Genomic DNA, 21,820 nt, shown 5'->3' with positions numbered 1-21,820 from the left:
GTTATGCACACTGTGGGGGCTCACTGCTGTCGATAGGTAGTGTCCACTCATCGCCCAGTGGCAGAGACGGCTCCCAAGCTGGCGCTAGGCCAAAGGAGCAGACCAAGGAGTCATGGGGCACCGCCAGCATAATGCTAGGTGTGGCGTGGAAAGGCAGTGGTGGTGGGGGCCGTCAGACCCCAGCAGCTCATAGCTGGCCACATCGGACTCGCAGGCGAATATTACTTTTGTTCGGTGATTCGAATTTTCATTTTACGTTCTGTATTCCCAACGTAGACCTTCCCACAGGGGTATTTCAATGCATACACCACATTAGTCGTGTCGCTTGTACTAGAATGTTGTAGTGTGATAATCGTTCCTTTCGTAGGATCACACTACAACATTTTAGTTGGTAAGACAGAACGTAAAATAAAAATTTGAATCACCGAACATAAAAGTAATATTCAATTGAAGAATGTGAAATCAGCTGTAGCGATGCATTGGCAAGAAGCAGGACACAACATTTCGCAAGTACGTCTCACCATCTTGGAAGTGTAAAGGAATCGATATGATGTGGATCCATACAAACAACTGTTGAGATCTGAATTCTATTGGATTAAAAAACTTGAATACGATGCATCCACAAGGATTGAATGATCGTATAGAACTCTCTTGCTTTTTATGAAGCACATACTAATTTGCATATATTGATCCAGATGGATATAATTTTTTTTTTAATCCATTTCTATTTTTTTATTTCCATTTTTCATCTATGCGTATTCTTGATTTGTACACCATATCATGATATCTTGCCTATTTAGGAATCTTATAGCTCATGACACCATATCAGTGTTTTTGGCATGTCAAACATAGCGAGTAACCTAGCAACAAGACATTTTTAATCGTCAAATTTTTAACATGCACTTGAGCGCCACTAACGAACAAGTTACTTACCTTCGGTAACGATATATCTGTAAGAAACATTAGTTAGATTCCTCACCTTAGATTCCTCACCTTAGAATATCCCCAGGCGTCAGGCTGGATCCGGAAAGATTTTTCGTCAGCAATACCCTTGCGCGTCGCTAGGTGTCGTCTGCGGCTCTGCGTCCGTCGTCGTGATCGCCGGGATGACGGAGTACTTCGACGCCGCCCTCGCGCGCTGACGTCAGTTCTTGTACATAGCTTTCCGTGTCAGGAACGCAGAGCCATGCAAGAGACCGACACTGGTGTCAAAAAATTCTAGAGCCCTGAAAGGGATGACCTCAACAATAGATATCGGTTCGCAGAACGGGGAGGATGGGTGGGTTGGTGAGGAATCTAACTAATGTTACTTACGTTCTCGAAGGTAAGTAACTTGTTCATCTGAAAGAAACACGTTAGTTAGATTCCTCACCTTAGAATAGATACCCCAGCAATACCAACCCCGGTGGTGGGTCTGCGAACCAAGATCACACCAGAAAGTCCTGGAGAACAGAACGGCCAAAGAAGCACACTCTCCGGACTTGGCTGTCCAGGCAATAGTGTTTGGCAAACGTGTGCAGCGAGGCCCACGTTGCAGCCTGACAGATGTCCTCCAAGGGGACTACCCGGCCCAGGGCAGTGGTCGCCACTGTGGCCCGAGTGGAATGGGCCCTCAGCCCTACAGGAGGTTCCTTTTTAGCGAAGGAATAACAGGCCTTGATACACAAAACGACTCACCGAGAGATGGTTCGCTTGTGCACCGCCCGCCCCTTCTTAGCACCCACGTAGCTGACAAAGAGTTGGTCGTCCACCTGGAACTGTTTGGTGCGGTCCAGATAGAAGGACAGCGCCCGTTTTGGGTCCAGACGGTGGAGCCTCTTTTCCTCTTTCGAGGGATGTGGAGGCGGAAAGAAGGTGGGCAGTTTAACAGACTGGCCGATGTGAAAGGCAGTTACCACCTTAGGGAGAAAGGAAGGACGAATCCTGAGAACAACTTTGTCCGGATGGACAGAAAAGAAAGGAGGCTTAGAAGAGAGAGAGCCTGGAGCTCACTCACCCGTCTAGCAGAGGTGATGGCAACCAGGAAAGCAGTCTTAAGAGTGAGAAGACGAAGGGGACAATTATGAAGTGGCTCAAAGGGAGCGCACATCAGAAAGGTCGAAACAAGGTTCAAATCACACTGAGGCATTACGAAAGGGACAGGAGGAAACATGTGAGTAATTAAGAAAGTCGAGAAACAACAGGGGATTTGAAAAGAGAAGGCTGATCAGGAAGCCGTAGAAAACAGAAATAGCTTAAAGGTGTCCCTATAGAGTGCCCAGAGCAGAGCCCTGTTGTGCCAGGGAAAGAAGAAAGAGAAGAACCTCAGAAAGAGGGGCGGAAAGGGGATCCACAGCCTTTGCTGTGCACCATGCCAAATTTGTTCCACCGGCAGGCGTATACCGATTTTGAGGAGGGTCGCCTGGCTGCCACAATAACATTACAGACCACCAGGAGGCAAATCAAATGGCATCAACTGCCGCCGCTCAATCTCAACGCATGGAGGTGGAGGCTGGACAGGTTCGGGTGGAGGACCGTCCCCTGCTGCTGCGACAGAAGGTCCTCCTTAAGAGGCAGTCGTATCGGGGGATCGATCGACAGACTGAGTAGCTCGGGATACCAGTACCTTTGTGCCCAATCCGGAGTCAGCGAGATGACTTGGGCCTGGTCGCGCCTGATCTTCTTCAGCACTCTGGGCAGAAGTGGTATAGGCGGAAAGGCGTACAACAGACGGCAACTCCACTCGTGACAAAAGGCGTCCCGAGCGAGTGCCGCCTTGGAAACTCCAACGCGCATTACTGCTGACACTGCGCGTTCTCTTCGGTGGCGAATAGATCTAACCAAGGCTCTCCCCACTGCCGAAAGAGGCATTGTGCCACGTCCGAGTTTAGACGCCATTCGTGATCCATCATGCACCGGCAGCTGAGTTTGTCTGCTCTGGCGTTCAGAGAGCCCGCCAGATGTTGAACCACCAGGGTGATGCCCTGATGTTCCAGCCATGTCCAGAGGCGCAGAGCCTCCTGACAAAGGGTCCACGACCCCACCCCACCTTGTTTGTTGCAATACCACATGGCGGTGGTGTTGTCGGTGAACACCTGCACTACACTTCCCAGGACAGAGGGAAGGAATGCCTTCAGTGCAAGTCGGATCGCCCTCAGCTCCAGAAGGTTGATATGGAGCCGGGACTCCGCTGGAGACTAAAGGCCTCTGATCTCCGCCTCTCCCATGTGGCCCCCCTATCCCAGGAGGGACGCATCCGTCACCACTACGTGCTCCGGTTGGGGTAGGGAGAGGGATCTGCCACTGACCCAATCGCGGTCCGTAAGCCACCACTGCAACTGTCTTGCAGTGCCCTCTGAGATCAGGACGCGGTTGGACAGGTTGCCCCGATGCTGGGCCCACTGAAACTACAGGTCCCACTGCAGAGCCCACATTCGCCATCTGGCGTGATGCACCAACAGGATGCAGGAGGCCATCAGACCCAGAAGCCGCAGCACCAACCTGACCGAAACCCGGGATAGAGGCCGAAAGATGGGAATCAAGAGCCTGAATATCCCGGACCCGCTGTTCCAGAGGATAGGCCCGGAACTGCGCCGAGTCCAGAACCGCTCCGATGAAGAGGAGCTGCTGGGAGGGACTCAGATGCGACTTCGGCACATTGATGGAGAACCCCAGCAAATGCAAGAGGTCGGCCGTAGTCTGGAGGTGGGAGACGACCGCCTGGGGCGAGCCCGCCTTCAACAACCAGTCATCTAGATAGGGGAAGACTGGAACCCCATATCTGCGCAGATGAGCTGCGACCACTGCAATCACTTTCGTGAACACCCGAGGGGCACTGGTGAGGCCGAAGGGGAGCGTGGTAAACTGAAAATGCTCCTGGCCCACCGTGAACCGCAGGCAACGCCGGTGGGCCGGCAGGACGGGGATGTGGAAATAAGCGTCCTGCAAGTCCAACGCTACCATCCAGTCTCCAGGGTCTAGGGCAGCCAGAACCTGAGCTACAGTGAGCATCTTTAACTTCTCCTGAGGTCCTAGATAGGGCGTAGGCCCCCTTTGCCCTTCTTGGGAACCAGAAAGTAGTGGGAATAACAACCACGACCTACTTCTGGACCGGGAACGCGCTCTATGGCCCCCTTGGCCAAGAGGGTCGTAACTTCCTCCTGCAGAAGTTGCAAGTGATCCCCCGACATGCGGTGGTACTGTGGCGGCATGGCTGGAGGGGTCGCCTCGAAGGGGAGGGAGTAGCCCCATAGGACGATTTGCAGCACCCACCTGTCCGATGTGATGGTGCGCCAGTGGAGCAGGTGATGGCGAACTCTGCCTCCCACTGGCGTGGAATGGGCCTAAAAGCTCGGACTAGGAGGGCTTTGAGGCGGATGCTGCTGGGGTAGATGTGGACGGACCGGCACGTTGTCCCCCAGTACTGCCTCGGCGGAATCCACGCCGCGACCGCGTGGAGGTTGATTCTGCGGCCTACAGCTAGTTGGACGTGAGGGGGCGCCCCTTCCTTGGCTACGAAAGGGACGAAAAGCGGAAGCTTGCGGGCGCGGGCCAAAAGGCCCAAGGACTTGGCCGTAGCCCTGGAGTCCTTAAAGCGCTCCAGCACACTATCCGCTTTGTCGCCAAAAAGGCGACTGCCATCGAAGGGCATGTCCATGAGGGTGCTCTGGACATCCCCAGAAAAACGCGTGGACCGCAGCCAGGCGTGGCGACGAAGCGCCACCGTGGTCGTCATTGCCCTGCCCAGCGAGTCCGTTGTGTCCAGTCCACATCGGAATGCATGCCGTGCCGCATCCCGCCCCTTGGCAAGAGCCTGGGCGAGTCATGCCCGGGCCTCCTCTGGACACTGGGGCAGCACGTCCTCCACCATATTCCACAGGGAGTTGGAGTAACGGTCCAAAAGACACGCGGTGTTGATAGACCGCAACCCCGAACTAAGAGAGGAGAACAGCTTCATCTCAAACTGTTCTAGTCTTTTGGATTTCCGATCCAGGGGAGCGGACGGGAAGGAGGTCTGGGAGGTAGAGGCCTGGATAACCAGGCTCTCGGGCGTGGGGTGTTGGGACAGAAAACTGGGGTTGCCCGGTGCAGGACAGTGGCGCCGGGCCACGTTCCGGTCCACAGGAGAACTGTGGAGGGCTTGGACCAGGTGCCCTTCAGAACGTCAATGAGTGCTTCATTGAACTGCAGCAGAGGCTCCAAGGAGCTTGCTGACGGTTGAAGCACTTCGGTGAGGAGGTTCGTCCTCACGGCCACAGCAGGCAGTTCTAGCCCAAGGGCTTCGGCCGCCTTGCGCAGCACCACAGAAAATGCAGTACCTTCCTCTGAAGCCACGGTCGGAGGAGAGATGAAGCCAGTGTCAGGGGAGGTGTCAAAACCACTGGCATCCCCCAGCTCGTCTGTCCAGTCCTGAGATAACTGGGACCTGCGGTGTCGGGCCGAAGCCGCCGGCTCGCTAGGCCTCCCAGTCGAGCCTGCGGGGCCCAAAGGCGTGCCGGCAGGCCTCGACGGCGGAGCCAGGTTCCTCATGGCCATGAGGAAGGCACTGACCTCCGCCGGAGTCGCGTCAGTCCCAGGGACCGGAGGGTATTGGGACGGACGGGACCCCTGCAGCTCCGAAGGAGCCGCGCGGGTGGTGCCACGTGAACCCTCAGCCGAGTCGCGCGACCGGCGAGGGGAGTCAGAAGAGCGATGTCGCTTCTTCGACTTCTTGCTGTGCTTCGACTTACCAGATTTCGAAGACTTAGACCCCGACGAGCGGTGCTGGCTGCGGCTCCGCGACCAGTCCCTCGACCTCCTCCCCGACCGGGACCTTGAGGGACTGCGGTACTCGAATAGCTTGCGGGACCGCTCCCGCCTAGCTTTCGAAGTCAAGGCCCGGCAGTCGAGGCACGACTCGGCGTCGTGGTCGGGTCCAAGGCAATAGAGGTACCGGCGGTGGTGGTCCGTGACAGACATCAGTCGGTGACAGGAGTCACAAGCCTTAAAGCCAGGCATCCCTACCGGCACCAGAGTCTATGTCGACAAGAATAGAACCAAAAGAGTTCAAAAAAGTTTAGTCAGAAGTGACTAAAAGGGTATGATCTTTCCGGATTGGCGCTTACTGGCCCGGAAAAAAGAAAAACTGACGTCAGCGCGTGAGGGCAGCGTCTAAGTACTCCGACGAAGTCATCCCAGCGATCACGACGCCGGACGCGGAGCCACAGACGACGCCTATCGGCGCGCAAGGGTAAAAATCTTTCCGGATCCAGCCTGACGCCTGGGGATATTCTAAGGTGAGGTATCCAAGTAACGTATTTCTTTCAGATATTATCATAACAACACCCTTTCACTTTAAGAACCAGGCTACTTCCGGATATTTAGATAAGTCACAAAGTCAACGTGACGCTGAGTTTGAACTGGGGCTGCGAAGCTTCAGCATGCAGTCCTCACAGAACACGGATTCTTCTTTAAACACATTCTTTTGGATCAAGGGGTGTGGAACAGAGGACATACTTTGAAGTCATGTTAATGTTTGGCACTGGGTGCAGATTATCTTTGGCTTTGGAACTTGCTGCTTTTCTTCTTTTTTACTTGAAACTTCACAGAATTTAGCACGTTGGTGTGCACGAACATCTTTAAGATTGTTTGGCTAGTGATAGTTCGATGGAGTAGTATTACTGGGTAGAAACCGCGGCGCATGTAATCATATGGCAGTCACAATTTAGTCACTGTAATTGTCATGGGCACATTTGTCGAACCGCTTTTTTTCACTTTTTTCTCACTTTTGGATTAATTATTTCAGGGTGCGGAGTTTAGTAACTTCCACAGATAGGTCTGTTTGGTGTATATAATGGTGGTGTATGAAGCCACATTAGTATTTCGTTAGGACTGAATTGGCTCTTGTTTTCTGTCATTTCTAGAGACCCCTGATGAAGGGTCATCTTCGACACGAAATGCATTGGGCTTGATAAAGTGTTTGGATTTAATTATACAAATGAAGGACGATTCAATGTAAAGAAATGAAAAAATTTCAATAAATGTTTGATGAAATCAGAAGAAAACTTCACCAAAGTATAATTTGTGATTAGAAGGTCACATAACATTTTTGATGTGAAACTAGCCAGTTTCAAAGATAAGGTGCACCCATCAAACAGGGGTTGGTTATCCAAACCTGATACTTGTGATACAATACGTTTTGCAGCACTGACAGACAGTGCCACCGACGGAGTAGCACAAACATTAACCATAGGAGAAAAGATAGGAGAAAAATTGAAGAAAAGAGTGCACGGCGATAACACAGTACTTCTTATTTAGTAGACCCCACCTGAAACTCATGAGTGGTGGAGGTTATCAGCTCCAATCCGCTCCACTGTCCCTTGGTTTGGAGCAGTATGGGAACTCTTTTATAAAAAAAAAAAAAAAAAAAAAAGCAATGCCATGGATGGTATGGAAGAACAGAGCTCTTATGGTGCTGTGTTTATAATAAACATAATGAGAGTCAACTAGAACCAAGACAACAGAGAAGGCCCTAGCTGGTATGCATGCAATTACGAATTCACCACCAAGGCTATCTTCTTGAAAAGCAACACTTTGTCGGTAAATGAGAACGAGAATGCTGCTAGCTAACTTGATACCAGGTTTGACATTGTGAACACGGCATTTAGGCAGAAGTGAGCTGCCTCAGCTTTTTTCAATAAAACCTCCCTGCATCTGGGTAAGAGGATGGGGGTGGAGAGAGCAGGTGCAAAAAATCAATCTCCAACCTGAGGGCAAGGCTTGGGCTATATAACTCCCTCTCCCTAAGGCAAAGTGAGAGGGAGAGAAATATTCACACTCTACGCTTGGGTTGAGTGGGGATAGGAGAGATGCAAAACACTGCTAACTCTTAGGCAAGGGGAGCAGGACACTGTAGACCCCCCCCCCCTGTCCTGGCTGAGAGGTGTAGTCAGAGCCAACACATCCTGCCTTTGGTCAAGACAGGGTTTGGGGGATGGTAAGAGTCAAATACTGGCATGGAGGTCACTTTACCATGTCCTTAACATCGCGTGGGCAAGGTGGCTGGTCCAACACAATCCTTCTCAGCAGCTTGGCAACGCTAGGATTGAATGTTCACCCCCTGACACTGGGGTAAGGCAGGGGTGTATTCCCCTTGTTTAGCCTTTAGTTCCAGGCACCCCAGAAGGCCTTTTTCATTTTTAGATCTCTCTCCAGATGTTCCCAGAGAGTGGGGAGATGCACCGGAGCGGATGTACCCGAGCGGGTCGTTCCAAAGCACATCTACTTAAGCACAAATAATGAATTAAGCAATATGCTGCAATTTAGCCAAGACGAAATCTCTAAGGCTTCCTTCGTAACACATTGTGGGATTTTCGTGAACATTACAGCTTTTTGGAAAATAGGCATTGAGGTTGCTCATTTTTAAAGAGAGTAGCAATGTTTGTAACCAATAAATGAAATATACATAACCCTAATACATGCCTAATCGTGACTGAGATTTTTGCTTATAGCTTTCAAACTGCTCGGCGAAAAACACGAAGACCTGTTATACATAGAGCTTTATCCTGGCAGGATTGTGTGAAGGAAATGTCTTGCTTCGTGAACTTATAAATTGCTTGAGAGAACGCAATGCATTATTAAAAAAACCTACATCTAAACAAAATAACGTGACATGCCTACCTGCCGCCTTTTGTTTTGGATTTTGGTGGCCTGCCTCTTCTCTTAACAGCCGGCTCATCGGAAACCTCTGATTCCTGAATGAGTATATCCTACAGGAGAAAAAAATAAATGAATTCAACATACTTAAAGTCAATGCAAAACAGACAGTATCATGTGTGTGTGCAAAAAGGTTATGCATGTGTAACATTGTTACTATCATTAATCACTTCTACAACTGATGTTACATTATAATACTTTGCGGAAGAGGAATCCAAGAAACCTAGATATTTGTCCGCAGGTTTAACGTAATACATGGTGGCATTTTTGCTTGGGTCCCATGATGAGAGAATTCCGTACCGAAGTGCCATCTGCGAACCAATTTAAGATCAATCAATAAAACAAGCCCTTCTGATGCGCGTACAGTAACTAGTGGGCGCGCACACACAGAGTTTAAGATTTAGGAAGAATTAAACTTTTACATTCTTAGCACGGAAACTCTAGTTGAAAGCTCTTCCAATAGGAAGCACTGCAAAAAGAGAATGCAGAAAGTGGCAGAAACAAACAAAATACGACGAGATATTGCTCGAATGGGGCACTGACCACGTGACTACTGGTGCTGAAACAGACAATAATGACCTAAGTGTTGGTAGAACTTAAAAGTTCTGATTTGCAGATTGTTTACTGTATGATCATTGCCCAGGAAAGCCAGCTTTATGGTAATGCCACTTCCACAGCAATTTATTGGAATAAAGTGGAGTTGAAATCTGCAAACAAGTAGCAATATTTTATGCTTGCCATTATCTGCCTCTAGAGAGCAGACTTCAAAATGTACTACCCGTTAGCAAACCTGCTAAAAGTCTTTAAATGGTCTAGTAATGTCTAGAGTCTTATCAATATGGCGAGTCAGTGACTTTATTTAACTTGCTCTACTTCTAAGCATAGCTAGATTGTCGATTAAAACTATAAGTGAAATACATTGTATTACTGGATATCCAAACACAATAACGAAGGGTTGATTAATATCAATATCTATCTACTTCTAAGCACTGTGATGTGGGGACAACCTGGCACACTTTTCCATCTCACTCCACCGTCTTGTATGAAATTCAACCTGCTGAGACATCCCAGAAGCAATGCTCTGCTTGCAATCGTTTTCGACTGTAATAGGGACAGACCGGTCCCTTTGCACCTCACGTAGCTAAGCTGTCCTTTGAGTTCTACGTAAGCCCACAGGGTGATCCATTGTCTTAGATTTTGGAAGCATTTATCTAACTCGGATGCACACTGCAATCCGCTTCACAAGCATCATTTGTCCCTCGTACACTGACAACACATGCATTTCACCCAGAATGGCACCGCCTACCCGATAAGCGCTACTAGATTTGAGCTTCGGGATAGGTGTGAACAGATCAAGCAATGGAGGTGGTGGGGCTAACACTTCAAACAATGGAGCAGAGCTATCCTTGGAAACAAAATAAGAAAATCCAGTTCTAAATTGTGCATTCTAAACATATTGGCCAAACCAGATATTATCACAACATAGGTTTAAGTAGATTTGTCAAATCTTTATAGGCTACTAATGAATAAGTTACTTACTTATGGCAATGCTTTTTCAGGTGGATACTCTTACTGCTGACTGTTCATGTAAATTTCCCCCAGGTACAAACTGGATTTGGAAACTCAAAAGCAGTGCACATGCATGCCAGTAGACTGTGTTGACACCGTTTTGCTCCGGAAGTGACAAATAAAGCTGCATATAAGCGCAAGCCATGCGCACGGACATATACCTGCCAACTCACATGGTGCCACCGTGTGATACACAATATCGGCTCTAATCGCACTGTCTCCCGTTTAGGAGCCGATATCACATGGTGGCAGGGAAAACAAGCTGAAAACCATTGAAATTGTAATTTTCCAGCTTGTTTGCAGAGGCTTTGAACTGCCAACATGTATTAAGGGGTGTGAAAACACCCCAGGACATCGGCACCAGACTCAGCAAGCTTTTTATTAATTCATTTATGGTTTTTGGAGAAGGGGGCTTGGGGGCGGGGTTCAAAAGTGTCCTTTAGGTACTTCTCTGAATGAGGCCCTGCCCCCTTCTCACAGGGTGAGATTGTTCTTCAAGTTGGAAGGTATGGAGGCGTCATTTTAATTTAGGAACTCATCTGTGCCATCCAGGGCCGGCTCTAGGGCGGTGCAACCGGTGGCACCGCACCAGGTGGCTGACTTAAGGTGGGTGCCGGGTTTGCAAGTTTATTTTAGTTTTAAAGCACCAGCTGCTGCGATCCTTTCCTCCAGCAATTTCTAGGCAACAAAATAAATGTCAAGATAACTACTGTGATTAATGTTCTTCCTGGAAGGTAGCGCAGAGGTATAATATGCCTGTTGCACAGAACGTGTACCATGCAGATTACAAAGTGCATATAATGTAAATAGGTCAGTGGGTGACTGCTTTTTAAAGGAACATCCTTTTGTTACTTGCAATTTTTAAGTTAAAATCCGAATACTGAACAGTGAGCTATTAATGATCAATGAACTCCATGCATACTGCAAAGTATAGATTAGAGCATAGATGAATGTTGCAAATAGAGTTATTTTGGGTAGAAATTGATTCATATAATTAAACATAACTCCCAACTATGGTGTTCCTTTTTAAATTCTGAGTTTGTGCTTCTGTAGACAAAGCACTCAAACTAAACTGCTTACCATTATGAACGACATTGTGAAATGTTCAGCATTCCTTTCTGCCAGGGCTCTTTCCTCCAGCTCCAGGGCTGCCATTCCTTCCTGAAGGTTGTCTCCTGCTGCTGTGTGACCTCTCCCCACATTGCCTTCTGTTGAGTGCACTCTTGCCTGGTGTACGGGTGGAGGGAATACCCCCTCTTTCTTCTTCTCCACTACTTTGAGGTATTCTCCTTTTTCAGTGCTGGTGGGGCTATGTGGGCTTTTTCCCCAAGCCTTGAGGACTTCACCAGATACTCTTCCTTGTCTTGTTTCCCACAGTGTCTTTCTATCCTTACACAAATCCCTCGGATCGACAATGTCAAGCTCCATGTTCCTCCTGCTCAAGGAAACTTCCAGGAAGTTCTCAAACGTTTTGAAAATTTGTCACAACTTTTAAAACTCCTTTAAAAGTTCAACAACTCATTGGCAACAATGGCTCTGCAGACTGTGGGACTGGACAATCATTGGGAAACCACAAGGACTTCTTCTTAGGTGTCCCCTTAGGCGGATTCCCAATTGGTCTCAAGACTTCAGTAACTGTTTGGTACTGCTAATCACAAGTTCTGGATCACACCACTAGGCACCAATGTAAGAAAATGGGGTGTATTATATGGTGTGGTTGTGCAACCTCACCGTGTAATACACTTACTGACTCTTTTTGGACCAGTAGGCTTCATTTGTCAAACCTTCAGCTCAACCCTGGGTAGCTGAGGCTCTGAGCAGCAAGGCTTATTCAAGTCAAGTCAAATAAACTTTATTTCGGAGAATATCTCCATAAAAGATGCATAGAATTATACTATTATAAAAATATTTAAAAACATGCATAGAATTAGTTAAAAAGTGGTTTAAAATGTTTAAAACATTTAGAACACCAGGACATCTATATGGCCGCTCGTTACAACAGTCATATACAGTTTGAACCAGTACAAATTGAATCAGGTGAGCGTTTTCAGGTACCGTCTCCTTGTATGCCAGAAAGCCCCCAGAAATTTGGCCACAGCAAACACAATATGGGCAGCCATTTCACTCTTGAGGATTCTAAAGGCTTCATGACACCTAGTAGAACCCAAGTTCCTGCAAATGGGGATGATCCATTTTCTCCGCGCCTCACTATAGCCCGGACAAAAGAATATTATATGCAGTTCAGTTTCATCACTTACTCTGCATGCCGGGCAAGTGCTAGGTGCGGACTCAATCCAGTGACTAGTGAGTGCACGGATTGGCAGGGACCCATGCCTCCATTGCAGATACAGCTTCCTTATTAGTACTGGGTGTATATTGTCCAGGGCTGGTTCCAGGCTATAAGCATTTTTAATACAAATAAATTGCTCCGTGAGGGTCCCAGGGGTTGTGCAGGGGTGCAATGTGGGAGCCTTGGAGTCATAGTACATTTTAGTGAGGGCCTTTTTTGGAAGCCTGGGGCAAGCATCTAGAGGATCATTCCATAGGGTGTCAAGGCTTCGACCCACCAGACTACTCCTTACAAATTTGAGCCAACCAATGTTCCCCGAATTCGGAAGGCTAAGGACTTCCTGCAAGCCCTGCCTATAATGGATCAATTCGGGCACCGCCCACAATCTATGCCAGTAGATCAGAGGGCGGAGCGCCAGATCTTCTTCCAGGGGTCTAATACCTAAGTCAAGTCTTAGTGGCACTAAAGGTGTACTTGGAGGGAGGGCTACTAAGCACCTGAGAAACCTGTTCTCCTCCTTTGCCAAGCAAGACGAGACATTGTGGCCCCATAGTTCACTGCCATAAAGAACGGCTCCTCTGGCTTGCGCCCTATAAATGTGGAGCGGAGGGCCTATGGGTTTAAGAGTTGACCTATTGTTCCCCAACAGCCTTAGTATCCCACCCACATGTTGTACTAGTTTTAGCTTTGCTTTCTCCTGATGCGGACCCCACCCCATTTTCTCATTGAGGGTTACACCAAGATATTCAAAGGTGTTAACCCGTTCTAGCGTATTGTTCCCTATACGGGGAATGCAGTGGAACCTAGGCGGGGGATTGAAGGCCATAAATTCGGTCTTCGTGGTATTAATCTCCAGTCCGTGCTCTCTACAGAAGTCCACAAAGCCATCCAGAACACGCTGGATTCCCATCGGCGACTTGGAGAGGAGGAGGGTATCATCCGCAAACATAATTGCCGGAACCCTCCTTCCTGCCAGCTTTGGGACGTCAGAATTAGGGACCCCGTTGAGGTGGTCAATGACCCCATTGACAAAGAGGCAGAACAGGGTCGGTGCAAGTACGCACCCCTGTCTTACCCCTCTGCCAACGGGAAACTTGTTGGATAGGGCGCCCTGCTTACCACACCTCACTTGAGCATAGGTGTTGGTGTGAAGTCGAATAATCATCGACAATAGATCACTTGGTACCCCCACTCTAGCCAGCACTTCCCACAGCTTACCACGTGGAACCAGGTCAAAGGCCGCCCTCAGGTCCACAAATACAGTATAGAGGCTGCCACCCTCCAATTGTATTGTTTTCCAATATATGAGGGACAGCCTGAAGACCTGGTCTATGGTAGAGACCTTTTGTCGAAACCCAGCCTGGAGGGGGCTCAAGATTTCCCTATCTTCGATCCAGTCCGAAAGTCGATCCAACAGAAGACTCGCGAAAAGCTTCTGGGGGACGTCTATCAGACTGATCGGTCTGTAGTTGGCTGGAAGCAGAGGTGAACCCCTATTAAATATAGGGACAATCTCTGCCCCCAGCCAAGTAGAGGGAACCGCCATACCGTGGACAATGGCATTAAAAAGTACGAGGAAGTAGGGGGCCCAGATTCTAACCTCATGTTTTAAGAGGTCGCCTGGGAGCTTGTCAAGTCCTGGCGCTTTTCCCGAGGAAAGGCGAGCAATCGCCATTTCCAAATCCTCCAAGTTAAAATCTTCCATCATGGAAGAATTACCAGTGGTTAGGGACACTATCTCTCCAGCCTCGGTTCCCAGGTGATCCAGCCCAGCTACACTATAGAGGGATGAAAAATGTTCCTCCCACGCTTCGGGCGCAATATTTGCCTCTATAGCCAGAGCAGGCTCAGCAGAGCCATGTTTCACTATTTGCCAGAACTTCCTGGGATCTCTGACTTTGAGAGCAGATGTCATTTCTGACCAGTTCTCCCAGTCCCAATCTATTTTGGCATTTTCAAGGAGGAGCTTATAAGCGGCCCGCTTTTCCCTAATAACCAGATGGGCCTCCCTGTTTTTGAGTGTCTGGAGAAGGTCTGCCTTGGCTTTCCTGCAGCTGGCATTGAACCAGGAGGCTCTTTCTCTCCTCGCTTTCCTCTCCCGAACCACCGGGTTCAATACCTCAGCAAGGTTATTACACAGGGTCAGATGAATATCCCCCAAAGAACGGCATCCATCAGGCGAAGGCAATTGTGGGAGAAGCCTTCCCACCTTTTCGAGGGCTGGGGCCACTAACTCATAAATCGCCCGGATACGATTTGGTTTTTCCAAGAGTTTTTCCCACCTTATTCTTCGCCTATTACTGGATATAATTAAACTTGTCACCAATGCTCTGTTTTCTACCACAACAGCATTGAGGAATCCGTCGGCTGCTAAGGAGAGGGACAGGCCATTATGATCACTATCCGGCCTGGGGACTATTTTAAATTCTTTGACTAGTTTCCAATCCTGTAATCTAGTTAGTATATAATCTATCCGGGACTCATGGCCTAGTCTATTAAAAGTTGGTCGCGGCTTATTCAAACTGACGTCTAATGCATTTAAACAGCACAAAAACAATTTCAGAAATCGAAAAGACACTCAAGAAATCAGGCACCAATTTATACAAATAGGCTGTATTTTTATGTATTCTTAGACACCACAATGAAAATTATCCACGGAGGGTTCCGGAGATATAGAATGTACAAGGCATAGTAAATCAAAGTACTCCACTCAACCGTGAACAAGCATTGGAAAATCCAATGAATTTGACACGTAGAGACTTTTGTCTCCGAAAAGGGGCTAGTTGTACTGCGGTCATTTAGAGTCACTTTAGGCGACCAACTCCAGTAGGGAGCCAGTCAGGGGGGCCAGCAAGGTTCTCAGAATCTGTTTCCTCAGCAGATGAAGCAGTCTTCAGTCAATTCTGGGAACTTATATCTACTGAAGTATGCTCAAGGATGCTGTGCTGACGACGGGAGTTCCATTCACAGGGTTGACGTTCCTCAATGCTGGTAGAAGTCAAGTCGCCACTGGGCTACTAGTCACCTGGTATCACGTTCACAGCCAAATCCTTCCCTGGGCGATAACTGCTTCTGGGCGACTAAGCTGCAATCAGATGACTCTCAGGCTCGGTGAACTCCAGTGCAGCTGAACGCCGGTTATGGTGTCTGGTGCTGCACGGCTGTGGTATGAAGATCTTGGGCTACCAACTTGCCCCAACTGGCTTCTCAGCTGTTGTGGCCCTGTTATGTGAAAAGGAGGTCAGCATCCATAACAGTATAAGCTTTAGTGGTCCCATTCAGAAGTTAGCAGGTCGAGATGTTAGGCTGTAACTCTGTACTTACTAACAGCGAAGTAGAACCAACTGCCTACAGAGTACGGATAGAAGTAAGCCCAACAATTGGGTCAGGATTAAATGTGCAGACACACAACGAAGCTGACAATGAGATAGTTATACAGGGAAAAGATGAGGTACAAAATATCAATTTATTTTAATACAGAAAATCAGAATAATAGTCAATAAAGTACAGCTAAAAATATATAGGTCCCACACTAAACCAAACATTCATACTAGCATTCACTCCCACAACATACTCATAAATTCAACAAACAAATGATCCAAATATGTCAATACATAAATAACTTAAAGCAATTCAAGTTATTTATGTATTGACATATTTGGATCATTTGTTTGTTGAATTTATGAGTATGTTGTGGGAGTGAATGCTAGTATGAAATGTTTGATTTAGTGTGGGACCTATATATTTTTAGCTGTACTTTATGGACTATTATTCTGATTTTCTGTATTAAAATAAATTGATATTTTGTACCTCATCTTTTCCCTGTATAACTATCTCATAGTCAGCCTTGTTGTGTGTCTGCACATTTAATCCTGACCCAATTGTTGGGCTTACTTCTATCCGTACTATGTAGGCAGTTGGTTCTACTTCGCTGTTCGTGTGTTCCAATTTTCCCCTGCACCTCCTGCCTACCTATCCGTTCCTCAGGGTTCCCCCTTTATATTGGATGTAACTCTGTACTTGCCATTGTGGCTACTAGCCTTTCCACATTAAAAACTATAATTTACGGATTTTACAGCTGGAACATGTAAAAGTACATGTACCACTTTTTAACATACAGCACCCTGCCTTAGGGCTCGTTACACCTACCTTAGGAATGACTTACATATACAAGGGAGGTTTGGGCTTTGCCATTACTTTAAATGCCAAAGTCGAGTTAGCAGTTTCAAAATGCCCTTCCAGGCTACAGAGGCAGACTGTGAGCCATATTTTACCTCATCATACTTGTGGTGGCACAACTAGTGCCGCAGTACATGAAAGAGACCTTAACTTACAGGCCCTGGGTGCCCCTGTTACCATATACTAGAGACTTCCATCCACAGTGGGGAGGTGAAGATCAAGGACCTCCGCAGCTCTCATTGTTGTGCTAAAGGAAGTGCTTCCCTCAGTTCGTGGCCCATTGAGGGAACCAGCCCAGTATCAGGTGAGGTGTCCAGGCAACTGGAATTCTGTAACTCCCTAAACCAGTTATCATAGGATGGGGGAAATCCTTCCCTGACCCATCACTGTCGTTTCCATAAGGCTAGCTTTGGTCAGAGTCCAAGCAAAAAAGCTGGTGTAATGTCTGTGCATGAATGCACGGCAGGGGAATTGTGTAAGTCAGATGTGTAGGGGCTAGCACAATATCAGGATATGGTTGTAATCGATGTTGAGACAATATCAGCTCGAAGTTGGAAAGCACAATGGTTTGTGAGTCTTCCTCTGGCGGCAGTAGCATTGGGGCCAGCATTGACGCTCAAGGAGATGGTGCAGATTTCAGCACTAGTCCCGATGTCAGCACAGAACCCGAAACTAGGTAAAAAGGCCCAGACGGTGCAGAGGTTGAACCCACTGGTTGAAACTGGACAGACCATTCCTACGGACTCTTGAGGCCCAAAGATGCCTCAGAGGAAGCCGGATGAGTGCCACAGATACTCAGCATGGGTTCACAAAAGGCCTCTACCTGCTGCAACTTCGTTGATGGACTCAAACTTGGGGTGCATTAAGACCAGAGATGGAATCGGCCCCTCGGTGCAACAAGAGCAAGTCCTTGAAGCACAGTGACACCCTCACTCCTCCTCTGGAGATTGAGAGTGGTGGGAAGGGTCAGAGTCCTGCTTGGACTTCTTGTGTTTCTTCTTTAACTTAACCGAAGACTTTGACCCCGAGGAGGATCAGCCTCAGGAACAACTCCATAAGCAAGAGCTGGACCTTGCCTTCAACCTGGCAGGGTGGAGGCTTCCTGTGTTGCGTCACATATACCATGGCCTTACAGTCGCAGATGGCCTTAAGGTTCATCTGTGCACAGCTTCTCGCAGGCATTCTAGTCGTGTGAAGACCTAACACCTGAGGTGCACCTCATGTGGCTATGTTACAGGCATTTACTTGTGACAGTTCCTACAAGGTTTGAATCCTGTCAATTTAGGGGGTGACAGCCCTTGCAAACTTGAAAATGTTTTGAAAATAAAATCTCTTCACAGAGTGCGGACTCTGAATCTGCAACTGAAGGCACAGAAAGAAAGGAATGGATGCCAGCGTGCATGATAGTGCTTATATGTGGCTCAGTCTGTCACTTCTGGAGCAGAATGGCGTTGACGTGGAGTCACAGAACGCTGGTGAGTAGGAACATTGCTTTTGAGTGCCTGCATCCAGTCTGACATCAGAGGTAAATTCACAAGGTGGGTAATCTGTAGCTAGAAGCATCTTTCAGAAAGTTCAAGTATGGTTTACAAATGTGCCCGATCAATTATATTTTCATGCATGTCCAGCCAGTAGTTTTTTGTAAACGTGTGCAAAGATGTCCCCATTGCTGCCTGACAGATGTCTTGCACTGGGACACCCCGTGCCAAAGCCGTAGTTGCAGACTTTCCCTAGTGGAATGGGCCCTTAATCCCTAAAGGAGCTGCTTCTTTGCTAGGGCATAACATATCTTGCTGCAGATAATGACCCAGGGAGTGATGGTCCTTTTCTGCCCTTCCCTTCTTTGCTACCATGTGGCCCACAAAGAGTTAGTCGTCCACCCGGAACTCTTTAATGCGGTCCAGGTAGAACGACAATGCTCTTTTTGGGTCCAGCTGGTGGAGACAGTCCTCTTCCTTAGCGGGATGCAGGGGAGCAAAGAAGGTGGGCAATGTGATGGACTTGACCCAGATGGAAAGGGGTCACAACTTTCGCTAAAAAAGGATGCCCGGGTGCGAAGGACTTTGTCCGGAAAGGACATAGATAAGGCAGCGAGAAAGATAACGCCTGCAGCTCATTCACCCTCCGGGCCGATGTAATCGCCACCAAGGCTGTTTTGATGGTCAACAGCCGGAGGGGACAATTGTGTAAAGGCTCAAAGGGAGTGTGCATCAGATAGTTGAGGACCAAATTAAGGTCCCACTGTGGCATGACAAATGGCGTAGGTGGAAACAGGTGAGCCAGCCCTTTCAGAAATCTATGTGCAATGGGAGATTTGAAGAGAGAAGGTTGGTCTGGCAGTCGCAAAAAAGCAGACAGAGCAGAAAGGTAACCCTTGAGAGTTCTCAAAGCAGAGCCCAGTTGTGGCAAGGGTTAGAATGAACTAAAGGATAGAAGAAAGGATCAACAGACCTTTCTGTGCAGTATATTACAAACTTCTCCCAACAGTAGGCCTATACCGTCTTAGTGGAGGGCCGCCTAGCTGCCAGAATAACACTACACACTTCAGGTGGAAGGTCAAAAGCTTTCAACTGTCGCCGCTCAATCTCCACGCATGGAGGCGCAGAGTTGACAGGCTCGGGTGGAGAACCCTCCCCTGCTACTGTGACAGATGATCCTCCCAAAGGGGCAGCCTGATCGGAGGATTAATGCTCATTCTCAGAAGCTCTTGATACCAGACTCTCATTGCCCAGTCTGGAGCCACAAGGATGACTTTGGCCCGGTCTCTCCTGATCTTCTTCAGAACTCTGGGCAGGAGTGGAATGGGCGGAAATACGTACAGCAGGACTGAGTTCCACTTGCGATGAAAGGCACTGCTGAGCAATAGCTGCCTTGGACCCTCTGGCATGCAGTACTGCTGACACTGCGCTTTCTCTTCGGAGGCGAACAAATCTAACCAAGGTTCTCCCCACTGCTGAACGAAACCTTGCACCAGCTCCGATTGGAGACGCCATCCGTGATCCGATAGGCATCGACAGCTGAGTTTGTCCATCCTGATGCTTAGGGAATCTGCCAGGTGTTGAACCACCAGGGTTAAGCCCTGCTGTTCCAGCCATGTCCAGAGACGCTGGACCTCTTGAAAAAGGGTCCACGACCCCACCCAACTTGTTGCAGTACCACATAGCGGTCGTGTTGTCTATGAACTCTGCACTAACCTCCCCTTGACAGAGGGAAGAAATACTTTCAATGCCAACCGAATCGCTCAAAGTTTCAACAAATTTATGTGGAGCCCCGACTCCGCCAGAGACCAGTGTCCCCTGATCTTCACCTCTCCCAGATGGCCGCCCCATCCAAGAAGTGACACTTCTGTCACGACTGTGAGATCTGGTTGGGGAAGGTATAGGGGTCTGCCACTGACCCAATCGCCGTTAGACAACCAATGCTACAGATCTCGCGCAGTTCATTCCAAGATCTGGACCATGTTGGTGAGATTTCCCCGGTGTTGTGCCCATTGGAACTTCAGGTCCAACTGCATAGCCCGCATATGCCGCCTGGCAGGCTACACTGACAAGATGCAGGAGGTCTTGAGGCCAACAGCCTCAGAGTCCGTCTCACCGAAATCCAGGATAGAGGTCGAAACATCAAAATCATAACCTGAATATCCTGGACTCGCTGCTCGGGAGGATAGGCCCGAAACTGCACTGTGTATGGAACTTCCCCAATGAAAGGGAGCATCTGAGATGGAGTCAGGTGTGACTTCGGCACGTTTATACAGAACCCCAGCAAATGCAGGAGGTTCACCGCAATCTGAAGGTGGGAGATGACTGCCTGGAGCGAAGATGCCTTTAACAACCAGTCGTCAAGGTAGGAGAAGACTGACACTCCTAAACTGCGCAGATGAGATGTGACCACAGCCATCACCTTGGTAAACACCCGAGGGGCACTGGTAAGGCTGAAAGGGAGCAACGTAAACTGAAAGTACTTATGGCCTACCCTGAACCGCAGGGAACGCCTGTGGTCCAGCAGGATGGGCATGTGAAAATACACATCCTGCAGGTCCAATGCTACCATCCAGTCTTCTTGGTCTAAGGTAGACAAGACCTGAGCTAGAATGAGCATCTTGAACTTCTGCTTGAGGAAGAGATTGACAGTCCAAAGATCTAAAATGGGCCGTAACTCTATGTTCTTCGGAATCAGAAAGTAGTGGGAATAACAACCACTGCCTACTTCTGAAAGGGAACCTTTCTATAGCTTCCTTGTCCAAGAGAGCTGTAACTGCTTCTTGGAGCAACTTTAAATGATCCTCTGTCAGCCGTTCCCGATTTGTCAGAATGAGAGGAGAAAAGGACAGGAAAGGCAGAGAATAGCCCTCCTGGACGATCTGCAAGACCCACTTGTCCGATGTTATGGATCTCCAGTGAGGGAGATGATGACGAATTCTCCCACCAACTGGAGTAGTATGGCCCTGCAGAATCAGCTTAGAAGAGCTTGGAGGTTGCGGCTGCTGGGGTAGTGTGGCCGACGACGACTGGCCTCCATTGGGGGGATCAGAATGCACTGCGTGCCCGTCTTCGCACGGCTTGGACAGTCTGTGCAGTACGGTTGCTGGCATAGGGCTGATGCGGCTGGAAACACCTTCTGTTTCCACGAAAGGGGCGAAAAGAAGACTAGCCACGAGGAGTGGAGGAGAGGTCCAAGGATCTGGCCGTAGCTCGAGAGTCCTTGAACCGGACCAGGGCAGAGTCTGCCTTTCTCCCCAAAAGGTGGGTTCCATCAAAGAGCATGTCAATCAGATTAACTTGGACATCCCCGGAGAAGAAAGTTGTTCGAATCCTGGCATAGCCTCTCAATGCGACGGTCATTGAAATTGATCTGCCCAGTGCATCAGTCGTATGTACGCCACACAATATGATGAATTTTGCAGAATCTCTCCCTTCCTTGACCGCTTGAGAGAGGACAGCCCGGGCCTCCACCAGGACCAGTGGAAGCTCTTGTGCAACCATCTCTCAAAGGGAATGGGAGAAACGGACAAATAAGCATGTGGTATTCACCAACCGCAATGCCAGGCTGGAGGAAGAAAACAATTTCTTCCCAAATGCATTCAACCTCTTGGATTCCCTATCGAAAGGG

At 48.5% G+C, this 21,820-nt stretch overlaps 1 protein-coding gene across 1 annotated transcript in view; it reads right to left on the bottom strand.

Annotated features, from left to right (window-relative positions):
- Nucleotides 1-21,820, bottom strand: part of AHCTF1 (AT-hook containing transcription factor 1) — a 1,022,752-nt gene that overhangs the window by 11,128 nt on the left and 989,804 nt on the right. Inside the window, exon 37 of the mRNA XM_085612122.1 lies at nucleotides 8,638-8,726. Within this exon, the coding sequence (XP_085468248.1) occupies nucleotides 8,638-8,726 (89 nt within the window). The remainder of the gene's footprint in view (nucleotides 1-8,637; nucleotides 8,727-21,820) is intronic.

Source organism: Triturus cristatus, chromosome 6, assembly GCF_964204655.1.
Source record: "Triturus cristatus chromosome 6, aTriCri1.1, whole genome shotgun sequence".
NCBI classification, from domain to species: Eukaryota; Metazoa; Chordata; class Amphibia; order Caudata; family Salamandridae; genus Triturus; species Triturus cristatus.
The sequence above is the reverse complement of the archived record's forward strand: the minus strand, read 5'-3'. Positions and strand labels throughout refer to the sequence as shown.